Source organism: Strix uralensis, chromosome 26, assembly GCF_047716275.1.
Source record: "Strix uralensis isolate ZFMK-TIS-50842 chromosome 26, bStrUra1, whole genome shotgun sequence".
NCBI lineage: Eukaryota > Metazoa > Chordata > Aves > Strigiformes > Strigidae > Strix > Strix uralensis.
This window is the reverse complement of record NC_133997.1, coordinates 7588748-7600994: the sequence shown is the minus strand read 5'-3', so window position 1 is coordinate 7600994 and position 12247 is coordinate 7588748. Positions and strand designations below refer to the sequence as shown.

At 48.7% G+C, this 12247-nt stretch overlaps 1 protein-coding gene across 4 annotated transcripts in view; it reads right to left on the bottom strand.

Annotated features, from left to right (window-relative positions):
* Nucleotides 1–12247, bottom strand: part of KIRREL3 (kirre like nephrin family adhesion molecule 3) — a 356368-nt gene that overhangs the window by 102353 nt on the left and 241768 nt on the right. For all 4 annotated transcript variants that reach the window (XM_074851070.1, XM_074851068.1, XM_074851069.1 and 1 more), the window contains exons 3-4: nt 6850–6999; nt 4269–4418 (exon numbers count right to left, since the gene is read on the bottom strand). In XM_074851070.1, the coding sequence (XP_074707171.1) occupies nt 4269–4418; nt 6850–6999 (300 nt within the window). The remainder of the gene's footprint in view (nt 1–4268; nt 4419–6849; nt 7000–12247) is intronic.

Below are 12247 nucleotides of genomic sequence, written 5' to 3'. Positions count from 1 at the left end.
TGTTGATTTAAGAAAGCTTTATTTCTAATGGGACACACATGAAGGCAGACTTAATATTAGAGGAAGCCGTGGAGGGGGAGGAGACAGGGAATTAGACGATAAAAGGTGAACGTACAAGTTAATTGCCTATCAATTATTCACCTTAAGTCTCTGGAAGTAGCTCCTCTGCCTCCCCCCTCCCACCCCCACGGTCCCCTTGTTGTGGTCGTCACCAAGCTCTCACCAGCATCTCTCTGGGACCAACCCTTTCCCTGTGCCAAGCTGCAGAGCTAGTGGTGTGCAGGAGCTTGCTGGGACAGCCCGTGGCACAAGGCGGGGCTGGAGGCATTGCACCTCATGCTGGGGAGGGCCACAGACCAGGACAGGCTTGGGATGCTCCTGCCAAGACGGAAGGAGCAACCACGCTACCACCCAGCTTCCCCGAGACCTCACCATCCATCTTGACCCCCCTCCTGGCCCCGCGGGTCCTGTCTGCCCCCGGCCATCCCGGGCTGAGGCTTTGCAACGCCACCGCTGCCAGATGAGCTCGGCGAGGCGGGTCTCCCCCTTCCCCTCCCCTCCACTCCCTCCCAGGGAAGCCAACGCTCTCTTCAAAGTTGCTCCTCGCTCGGCTGCCTTCGAGATCTGGGAACTCAACACTAATTAACGTGTCTGCAAATCCCAGCTTGTCTGGCGGGGCCTCGAATTCATTCACGGTCCCCCGAGTGCAGGAGGATCCACAAGCTAGCCCTCTGGCTCCTTAAACTACACGGCTGGCAGATGCATATTTTAACAACACACATCTGTTGGCTATATAATCTCCTGTATTTGCCCTCCCTGCTCCGAGCTTTGATGGAAGACTGGAGGGAACTCTCCAGTGGTTACAGCCAAAGTGTTTGCTTTGCAATTTCACTCGATTGCTGTCTGATTTTATTTTTAAATTTCTCCAAGTCCTAATCAGGCTCTTACTTTATTTAATTAATATCCTGGCTTAGTTAAATAGATCATAAATTAAGAAGCCCTGCCACTAAAGACGTATCAGGTAGTAAATAGCCCTCCAGTGGTTTCCCAAAGCCTGCCTGGCTCGGGCTCCCCTGCCAAACTGCTGCCCTGACATCCTTTGCTTGCAGAAAACGTGGATGCTCTGTATCTCCCAAATCCCATCTCATCACCTTTATCAGCCACTGCCTTCCCTGCTGGGGCAGACGACCCTTGGAGAGAGAGCAGCGGCTCCTTCCCTGGACAATTTGGGCAGTGGTAGGAGAGAAGGTGAGGGAGACCTGGAGGAAGGTCCTTCAGCTTTGGGATGAGTTAGCCAGGTTCTTGAGCAGTATCTGTCCCTGAGACTCCACAAAGCAAAGATTTTCCCCAAAACTGATGACACTAATAGGCTCATCTGTTTGAATGTTTGGACTTCCAAGGCTATGGAATGATCTGTTCCACTACATTTAACCATGTAGATTTGAAAACAATGTGACAAAACCTTAAATATTTAATTAAAATATGGTGTAGCTCTGCATCTGAGCAGGGAAGAAGAAGGCATCAGCCCCATAAAGCTGTTGTCAGACATGAATGACAGCAGTTGGAAACTGAATTGGGAGGCATTAGGGGATTTCTTGATACCAAGGAAGTGGAAAAGTTGGCAAGAACAGACAAGGCAGCACAGACTCATGCAAAAAGAAGCCAGGCAAGGTATTTTCCAGAGACAAGGCTGGGGTGTGATAGAGTGGGATGAGGTTCCCCAGAACTGCCTCCAACATCCCCGGCTGGCTGACGAGCTCCTTGAGTCATTGGCACACCCAGCAGCAGACGATGGGCTCCCAGCCACGAGAGCCTCCCAGCTCTGCTCCGGCTGTGACAAATTGTTTCCTCGAGAGCTGTGGGGTTTGCACACAGATCCGGGCACAGCTTAGGGTTCCTCTCCCGCTTAGGCGAGGCCTGCAGCCTCAGGTGAAGCTGGGCAGACTGGGGTGAAGGAACACCCCACATTCTCCAAATGAGGTGGCTCAGGTGGCTGGTCACATCCCCTCCTAACCCAGCAAGATGAAATTTGGGAGATCCACGTCCCTCTGGAGACGGCGGCTTAGCTCAGGACTAAAGCAGGCTCGTTGCGTTGGCACGCACCGATCCAAAGAGGAGAAACATTTGCACAGCTGGTGGCAACACACATCTGTAACCACGGAAAACATCTCTCCATTTTCCTGTACAAACACGCGCTCTGCCTCCCTAATGCACACCAAGTTTAGCTTGATGCACTGCACGCTGTAAGCGGCTGTCAGGAGCCAGTGCTAGCTCTTAACACACGGGCTGTTGGAGGCTTCTACTCTTCACGTGCCATTTCTACTCCCCTCCATTGGGCTGGTTAAAACGCAGGCCACGGACCATCCACGGCAACATCGGCCTACGGTGCCGGTGCGGCAGGACACACCATCCTGCTGCAGAGTATCAAAGTGCAAGCTGCTGACTGCTAATGACCTCCCAGCCCCTTTCCCAGGGTGTGGATTATCACTCACTCCTCCCCAACCAGCCTGAAATTTCCCCAGGACATCTGCATAAATACATCGGAAGTGAAAGATGTGCCACTGATGGGTTGCAAAGACCCATTTTCTTATCGATCGGGTTTAAGTTGAACGCGCTATAACTTTATTTTTTTTAAAAGGAAAACACTCTGTAAATATAACTTGCTGAACATCTTAGGTAAATGTACCAATTAGCAACTACCATGTATATTCACATAAACATTAACTACCATCTATTCAACACATTCCATAACCCCAAAGATAATAATGATTTCCTTTTGATCCATAAAAACATCACTCTGTTCAATCAACGCTTTGCAGCAGCTCTGAGCTCTGACGTACGCCCGTGCGCCCTGGGACTAAATTAGTTTTGAAATCTTTAGCTCTAATTAAATAACATTATTTCTTTTGTCTGGCTCCAGCAACATATTCTGCCTTCACAACAGAAGGAGGGAGCCCAGGCAAAGGAAGGGAAGGCGACACAGCTTGCAGAGGTTGTCGGTAAGCGAGGGAGCCCCCCTGACAGCCACGCTCTGCTTTCCGATTCATTTGCAGGCTTCTTTCATGTGTGGGCACATGTCAGAGCTCTGAGCTGCTGCAAAGGGTTGATTGAGCAGAAGGATGGATCAAAAGAAAATCATCATTATCTTCGGGGTCAGGGAAGGAAGAGATGGCAGTTGTGTAAGTTTGGGGGTAGGGTACTTTGTAGGGTTGTGGAGAGGAAAACAAATGCAGGAGAGATGACAAGCTGGAAATTGAGACTCATTTTGGCAGTGGTGTGCAGACTCCAATGAGGTGCACCTTCAACCACAACTAGTACCTTCATTCACTTTTCTTGGCTGCTTAAGGCTAATTAGCATTGATCTGACTAAAAGCACTAAAACTCTTGGTTTGGAACTTTTTTTAAGAACTTGTTTTCCCTAAAAATTGAGCAGGAAAAAACCCAACAAGGAAAAAACAAATCCAAACTTCAATTTAAACAAACTTGAAGATGTAAATAGCTTCGCTTCGGGGGCTGAATAATCAGGATGTATTTGGGAGCAATACAGACTGTTTTTTGTCTGAGCTTTTCAAGAAAAATGCCATTTTGATTGACTTCTCTGAAGCCACACCCATTCAGGGAAGTCTCACTGAGGCAGCCTGCCTTTTCCCAGCGCTCCCAATAAGCATTTACAACCTCTTTGCCAGCCTGGGAACAAAGCCCTTTCCATTCTCCCATCTCTCCCACAAAAAGGGTCTTCACAAGATGTTGGGAGCCGTCCCCTGTTTGCCGTCCCAGGCAGCATCCTCCTGTGCTGCGTGTGGGAAAGATCAATTCCTGAGAAACGCACGATGCTAAAAGATATGTCTGAAAAGAGTATGAAGACAGTATGAAAATCAGCTTTTTCTCAAGTGGTGTAGCCCTCCTGGTCCTGCTGCAGAACAGCACTGCAGCAAGGGTAACGTGTATCGCACTGATGGCACCAACACTCTTCATATCCTTAAATTTATGCACATACACTCTTGAATTGGCATGTGTATTTGTAGAGCTGAAGTACCAAACATTCTGTGCCTGTGTTACTGATCCCAGAATTGCTGTACTCCCTAAACAGCTTCCTTTGCTACCGTTCTCAGGATCAAGATGCACCCCCGTCACTCTCACGATGGATTAATTGCCAGTCCTCTTGATTTAGCAACAAAACATTTTGTCAAAAAGCCTCTCAGTGCGACCGTGAGGACAAAAAGAAAAGAAGCAAACAACATCCAATATGACGGGGAGATGGGACTTACCGAGAACAGTCAGCCGGGCAGGTCTGGATCGGATGGCTGCTTGAATGGCCTGACATTCGTAGACGGCGTCATCTTGGAGATCAGCTCTCAGGATTTTCAAGTGATGTTCTCCAGACAGGTGGTCTCCTACGACCAGATAACGTGGATAACCTGCAGAATGCAAAACACGAGTCAGGAGGCAGCTAGAGCCACGAGTCTGAGGAGGACGAGTATAGAGCTTGGATTCAGAGCCCCAGTCAGCCCTCGGCAAATGCCCAGGAGCCAGGGCAGCTTCTTCCCCTCCTTGGCAGAGAGAGGCCTTACAAATTCGTGGAGGAGACTGCCCTAAGAGTTCAAAACCGAAGTGCTGATGAAGGAGCATTAGCTGAAATTAGCATTGGCATTAGCAGTGTGTCCAGGAGGCCAAGAAGGCCAATGGTATCCTGGCTTCTATCAGCAATAGCGTGGCCAGCAGGGACAGGGAAGGGATCTCACCCCTGGACTCGGCACTGGTGAGGCCGGCCCTCGATGAGTGGGTTCAGTTTTGGGCAAAACCTCACTCCAAAAAGGCCATTGAATGACTCGAGCGTGTCCAGAGAAGGGCAACGGAGCTGGTGCAGGGTCTGGAGCACAGGTCTGATGGGGAGCGGCTGAGGGAACTGGGGGGGTTTAGTCTGGAGAAGAGGAGGCTGAGGGGAGACCTCATGGCCCTCTACAACTCCCTGAAAGGAGGGTGCAGAGAGGGGGGATGAGTCTCTTGAGCCAAGGAACCAGCGGCAGGCCAAGAGGGAATGGCCTCAAGCCGCGCCACGGCAGGGTCAGACTGGCTCTTAGGAAGGATTTCTTTGCAGAAGGGGTTGTTGGGCGTTGGAATGGGCTGCCCAGGGCAGGGGGGGAGTCCCCATCCCTGGAGGGGTTGAAGAGTCGGGTTGAGCCAGCACTGAGGGATCTGGTGGAGTTGGGAACGGTCAGGGTGAGGTTCATGGTTGGACTGGATGATCTTCAAGGGCTTTCCCAACCCAGATGATTCTGTGAAATCCCTAGAAGGGATAAGCCCTTCCATCAGGAACTCCACCACCTCTGGCTCCTCTAAGACCGGTCACAGGATTTCCTTAACTCCTTAAGTGCACATTCTTGTGGTGAAATCCTGGAATACCTCCACTCTAAGGTCTCCGTAAGGGTTGGGCATGGATCTGCGGGGGTACCGACAGCCCTGCTCAGCCTGCCCTCTCTTTTGAGACATCTGATGCACCACAGAAGGAAGGCTGCCATCAGCCCATCCCTCCCCGCGCTGGTGATTAATGCACTATGTAACACAGGCAGCCTGGCACACTCTTGTGTTTTTGTTGTTTCGCAAGCTATCAACAGCAGGATTTGCTCTCCTGAACCGCAAGAAATACAAATGATGGGTTTGTTTGTAGTTAGCTAATTAGATGACTGGCTGAGCTGGTATCATGCGAGCTGGCAGTTCCTCTTGCTTAAAGCAGCCCCAGCTCCATTAATTGTGGAAGTCATTCGCATAAGCTACATACTTCAGTGGAGCTGTTGTTACCCGCTCGTGTTGCAGGGTCTTGTATGGAAAGCTCACCTCTCTAATATATGTAAAAGTTGTGGCACAGAGCTTTGAAAAACAGCTGAGGAGGGGACTGCTCACTCAGGTGAGCCTGAGAAATGAGAAATTATATGTATTAAAAATGAAAGAGGAAAAGAAAAAGCAGGCATTGCACTTTAGAGAAGAGCGGGGTCCCTGGAGACCGAGAAACATGAATCCTCCCCTGGTTTCTGAATGCTGCTGCTTGACTTGGAGAAAAGCCCCCTCAGGCCTCCTGTGCTCTGCACAAGTCGAGCAGTGGCCCCGTCCCACGTGTGCAACCTCTGCTGTGCTGGGGGGGACAGGGCTGCAGCTCCTGGAAGGGTTTGGTGCCCTCCTGGGTTTCTGGCTTTCAAGGAAACACCCTCCCTTCATCATGTGAAATATTTCACTAAAAAATCAGTATTTCCCAGCAAAATATATAGAATAAAACTGTGCAACTTCACTATTGTTCCAGAGTCTTCACCAGTTGCAATAAACCCTCAATCACAATACGTGCCGGGGATTAAGTAACGAGAAATCTGAGGAATTTTCTTACCAAACTATAATTTGCCAAAAGTGCAGCTTAAGGAAGCCACAAGTACTTGTGGGCTCCGCTGGATCGCAATAAACACGTTTATCCAAAGCAAACAGAGACTTTCTGGGTTTTTTTGTTTGTTTGTTTAGGTTTTTTTTGAGAATGTCAAAACAGGCACTTTCAACATTTACAAAACATTTCAGCCTGCATCTTGGAAACATGACATTTGTTTCCAAAAGTCAGCTGAAACAAAAGCAAGGCTTTCCAAAGGGTCAGGTCACACCTGTGGGAAACCAACTGTTTTGTTTCAAGTCAGAGTGAAAAAAAGGTGCTGTTTATTCCAAGTTTCAATGCTTATGTTTGAGCTGGCTGGAAGGTTTTGTAGTTGAAATGAAAATATTATTCTCAAAAATAAATATTGTGGCTGCACCTGCACTGTTGGGCAGGGAGAGCTCCTGTTTTCCTCGGTTGGGTTGGGCAGTAGCACGACTTACTTGAGAGATCCCGTCCGACACCGAGGGCGAGCCCGTCTTTAATCCACAGCACAATGCCATTATACTCGGGGATGGCGCACAGCAGCGTCACGGGCTGCCCAGCGATCACCACCTGGTCCTGGGGCTGCTGCGTGAAGGAGGATGCTTGACCTGGAGAGGGGAAGAAGAAGAGAGGAAGAGGAGGCTGTCAGTCCTCAGGCGGTTTTCTGCACGATGCAGCGCCTTGGGATGCAACAGCCCAAACCGTTCCTGCCACGGCACAAACCTGAGGCTGAATTGTGCAGCTTTTTGCAGCCCCCTCATACACTCAAGACAAAAATTTGCAACGTTTTTCCTCCCTGGGGAAAAAAAATGATACAGCAAAGAGGTGCCAGACATTTCCTCTAAATATTTTATTCTAAATTGCGTTGTTAGTGTTTTACCCATCACGATCAACGGATGGAAAAGCAGCAGGCTCTCAGGAAACAGTAATATTTTGTATTATACCTAATACAAGAGGATGCTGGTCCTCTGCTTCTGAGTCTCAAATCAGGACACACAGGTAAGAACCTGCTACAAAACACACAGGAAAAAACCTGACTGCTGCTCTTCTCTTTTCTCCCAGAGTGTAACCTACCGGTATTTTCTGGGAGCTTCACGCACATCTGGGGATGAAAGGAAGCAACAGCCCTGGTTCCTCACTGCCTTTTGTCCAAATTCCATCATCAAACTCACAAGCCACCCAGCCCTAATGAGCCAAGCTCTTAAGCATGACACCTACCACCTTGGTTGACACAGGGGGACCAAGGGAGGTGATTCATCTCTCTCCTCACCCTTTCCCACCCTGAACGATAACAATTCAAAGCCCTCGGGTCATCTCCTGCCATGGTGAGATGTCTCACACCTCAGGTGTGAGATGAAACTTCTCATTTCCAACAGAAAGTACTCTGATGCAGTATAACCTCTTTCACATCGGAGTTTGCCAAGAGCTGGAATTACGTCTTAATTTCACTCTTTGAAATACATCATCATTCCTTGGCTTTGCCATGATTGAAAAACATGCGAAGGGTTAAATCCTTCTATTTTTTTTTTTTTTTTCCTTTCCAAAATGTGTGCTCTGGTTTGCAATCAGGCACGGTGGGAATCTGGGATGCCCATATAGCACATCCCCGGGGTTCAGTGGTGCCAGTTTGCTCCCTTCTCTCGGATTTGAGCTTGTAAGGAAAATAGAAAAGCAAGAACAAATGCTGACAAAGCACCCCGAAACCGAATATACCTCTGGGGTATCTGAGAGAGATGGCTCGTTGTGCTACAAGTGAGCACACGTTCATAGTGCCACAGTCTAATGCTGGAAGGTCACAGAATCACAGAATCATCTGGGTTGGAAAAGCCCTTGAAGCTCCTCCAGCCCAACCATGAACCTCACCCTGACCGTTCCCAACTCCACCAGATCCCTCAGCGCTGGCTCAACCCGACTCTTCAACCCCTCCAGGGATGGGGACTCCCCCCCTGCCCTGGGCAGCCCATTCCAACGCCCAACAACCCCTTCTGCAAAGAAATCCTTCCTAAGAGCCAGTCTGACCCTGCCCTGGCGCAGCTTGAGGCCATTCCCTCTTGTCCCAGTTCAGGCTGATCTGCTGATACCTGGACACCTTGTGAGAACGGTCCTTTGTGTTAGTTATTTGTAGAGCATCTCAATAGCGCTATCGCTTTGCCAGCACTTAAAAGTCTTGCTCTTACTCTGGATATAGGAGAGATCTGAAAGAGAGAAGTTGGGAGAAAGGCAGAACGACTGGATTGTGCCTGGCTATATTACCTGAGGGATTTAAAGATCAGGAGTCTTGCTGTGTGTGAATTATCGCCCTGCAACAGGCACAGAATTAAAAGCCCACACCCCTCAGCTGAATGTCAGCTCAATACACAGAATTGTACTGGGCTGAAGAAAAAGTTTCTCTTTAAAATCAATTTGTTAAACCAGGACAGTTTCCAGGTGAACCACCCTAAATCAATTCAATCCTAATTTACATTAACTCAATTTAATCATTGACTGATGATTAATCCTAAACCAAGGTTAAGTGTGACACAAGTTCTTGCAACTAAACTTGTTTCTGAATGAGTTGTTGGGCCTTGCCTACAGGGCAAAGCTACAAAGCTCAATCATTTTCTAACCTGTGCAGTTAAACCAATGTATGCCCCCATGTGAACACTTATATTTCAATTTAATTTATTATAGCTTAACCTAAATTTGCTCTTATCCAGCTAAAGATGCACAGGGAAGAGCAGAGCTATCCTTTCTAGATTTCTACTGGTTTACATACATCACGGTAAAAAGCCCTGCTGAAATTTTTATAGATCTCCCTGCAGCACCCAGGCGCACCTCGAGCACCATATTCCCGGGTATTTCAGAGGTCCTGACTCTCCCAGCACCCACATACTTGCAAGGAAATCTGATTTTCATTCCAGGTGCTCCCCAAGGCCATGGCGATGGCTCTTGGTGAGGCGCTGTGTGCCCAAAAGGACACGTTTATTCCAGGAGATTCCAGTTCTTTCTGCTGGGGGAGACTCGCTGGAAGCCCCTGTGGCCTCTGATACCAGCAGAAACCCTTGCAATGCTGAATTAAGATTCAGAAATTTGGTTTCAAAGGGAATATTAATCAGCTCTGTATTTTATCTGGACTCATAAGGGACAAGCGCTACTAGGATACTAGGGAAACAATGAGAAAGACAATTAGGAAAGGAAGCAAAAAAAAGTGAGCATTTTGCTTGGGTTTCTTTTTTTTTTTTTTTTTTTAAATTTTATTTTATATATATATTTTCCATCCGCTAACTATGTTTTCACGGCTCACTCCGTAATCTTGACAATTCTCAAGGCAAGCTGGGACAGCGCTGGAACACGGCAATAACCCAAAAAGATTGTTTTATCGGCGAGAATTATCAGGTTGTCAGCTGGGAGCTGCAAGAGTCGTAATGAGAAAGCAGAAGCACAAAGTGGTGTCCATGCCCTCTGAAAATGTCCATTAAGCAGAGGCTTCATTTGGTAATTGCTGTTGGAAATGAAGCCCTTTTTTAGTTGTTTTTTTGTTTTTTTGTTTCTTGATTTGTTTTAGAGAGCAGTTGATGGCCGTGGAAAATCAGAGCAGAAACGTGGCATATGTCTCCTGTCTTTTCCTTCCCTCTGTTTGTTCAGTGTGAAAAATTGTCACTTGAAACAAGTTTTTTTTTTTGTCCAAGGCTCCATCTCAGCTACAAACAGCTCAGACTCAGTCACAGGAGAGGAGAGACAGGGGTAAGGACCTTAAGAGCATTACCTGGCCCAGTCCCTGCTCCATGGTAGGATCATCTTTCCTTAAATCACAGATAAAAAAGAAGCAAAAAAAAAAAAAAAAAAGTACTGAAGGCAGAGCTCAACTAGCTTTCAAATCAGCTTAAAGTCTGATTACTGGGTTTAACTGGGTTTGGAAGATCAGAGGCCTGTCCACGTTACAGCTTTCAGCTGTCTTATGTCTTAATGTCAAAGTAACAAGTAATTTGCAGAAAAGTTTTAAGGGAGATAAGATACTTGACAGAAAATAACTGAAAATAGGGAGATTGGGAGAGAGTGATTTACAAATGCAGGTTGAGTGGTTTCAGCTACAAGAAAATGGGCTGAAACACATCAATTGGCTACTTTTCCCATGAACGTTTACAACAGCATTACAAAATGGTGCTTTGGTTTCAAAGCAGGGTGGTTTGACTCCAAGGACAAAACAAAACAAGCACTTCAATGATCACATAAGATATTGTCGATCAACTGGAATTTTTCTCTCCCCTTCCATTAAATAGGGTATTAGCCCCCCGAAAATCCAGTTTTAACTATAACCTGCCTTCCCAAATCCAAATCACAGAATCATCTATGTTGGAAAGGACCTTGAAGATCATCTAGTCCAACCGTTAACCCAGCACTGACTGTTCTCACTCCACCAGATCCCTCAGTGCTGGGTCAACCCGACTCTTCAACCCCTCCAGGGATGGGGACTCCCCCCCTGCCCTGGGCAGCCCATTCCAACGCCCAACAGCCCCTTCTGCAAAGAAATCCTTCCTAAGAGCCAGTCTGACCCTGCCCTGGCGCAGCTTGAGGCCATTCCCTCTTGGCCTGCCGCTGGTTCCTTGGCTCAAGAGACTCATCCCCCCTCTCTGCACCCTCCTTTCAGGGAGTTGCAGAGGGCCATGAGGTCTCCCCTCAGCCTTCTCTTCTCCAGACTAAACCCCCCCAGTTCCCTCAGCCGCTCCCCATCAGACCTGTGCTCCAGACCCTGCACCAGATCCGTTGCCCTTCTCTGGACACGCTCGAGTCATTCAATGGCCTTTTTGGAGTGAGATTTTGCCCAAAACTGAACCCACTCATCGAGGGTCGGCCTCACCAGTGCCGAGTCCAGGGGTAAGATCCCTTTCCCGTCCCTGCTGGCCACACTATTGCTGATGCAAGCCAGGATGCCATTGGCCTTCTTGTCCACCTGGGGCACACTGCTGGCTCCTGTTCAGTCGGCTGACCTTCAACCCCCCCAGGTCCCTATCTGACTGGCAGCTCTCCAGTCACTCCTCCCCAAGCCTGTAGCGCTGCTGGGGGTTGTTGTGGCCCAAGGGCAGCACCCGGCATTTGGCCTTAGTGAAGCTCATACAGTTGGCCTCAGCCCATTGCTCCAGCCTGTCCAGGTCTCTCTGCAGAGCTTCCCTATCCTTGAGCAGATCAACACTCCTTGCAGAGATCAGAGTTCAGCCCACATGAGCCCAGCCAAGAGTCCAGGCAAGGTAGCCACAGCAGCCATCAGCCACCCACCACCTTCCTCTCGCCTCCCACAGCCCCAGGAAGGGAACCCACGGTCTGATTTTGGGAAGTGTTCCCCTGCCCTGTGGCAGCAATCGTGAACGGCGGGGAGATGCAGCACTGCGTACAAGTCCCGTTCCTTCCCCAAGTGTAGTTCTCTTATACTTCCACACCCCGTTTTTCCTTTTTTTCAAGCGTCAAGACTTGGCATACTTTCAAAGAAATAACCCAGTTGATGCTTGGCTTCTCACAAGCGTCGCTGGGAGCCGCTCGGCACCAACTCCATCCCCCCAAGAGCATCCGTGTGAGCATCTTCCGCGATTCATCTGGCAGAGAGGAAGACGCACCAAGCAGAAGCAAATATTAGGACTCTGAATTCATTGTTGATTTAAAAAAAGCAAATGGCTATGCAAATGAGATGCTAACCATGCCTCTTGGCCATGTTCCAGCGCGATGGCAAAGTCCTAGCTGCACTCTCAAGCTGCCCTTCTGCTGAATGCAGGTTGTCAGCCGCGGGTCGACCTGCTACTGGAGATGGGGGCGTTGGTGTCAGAGAAGGCGCGAGAGGCTCTTGATCTCAGAGCCTCATCTTCTCCTGGTTGCTGGCTTTGCTTC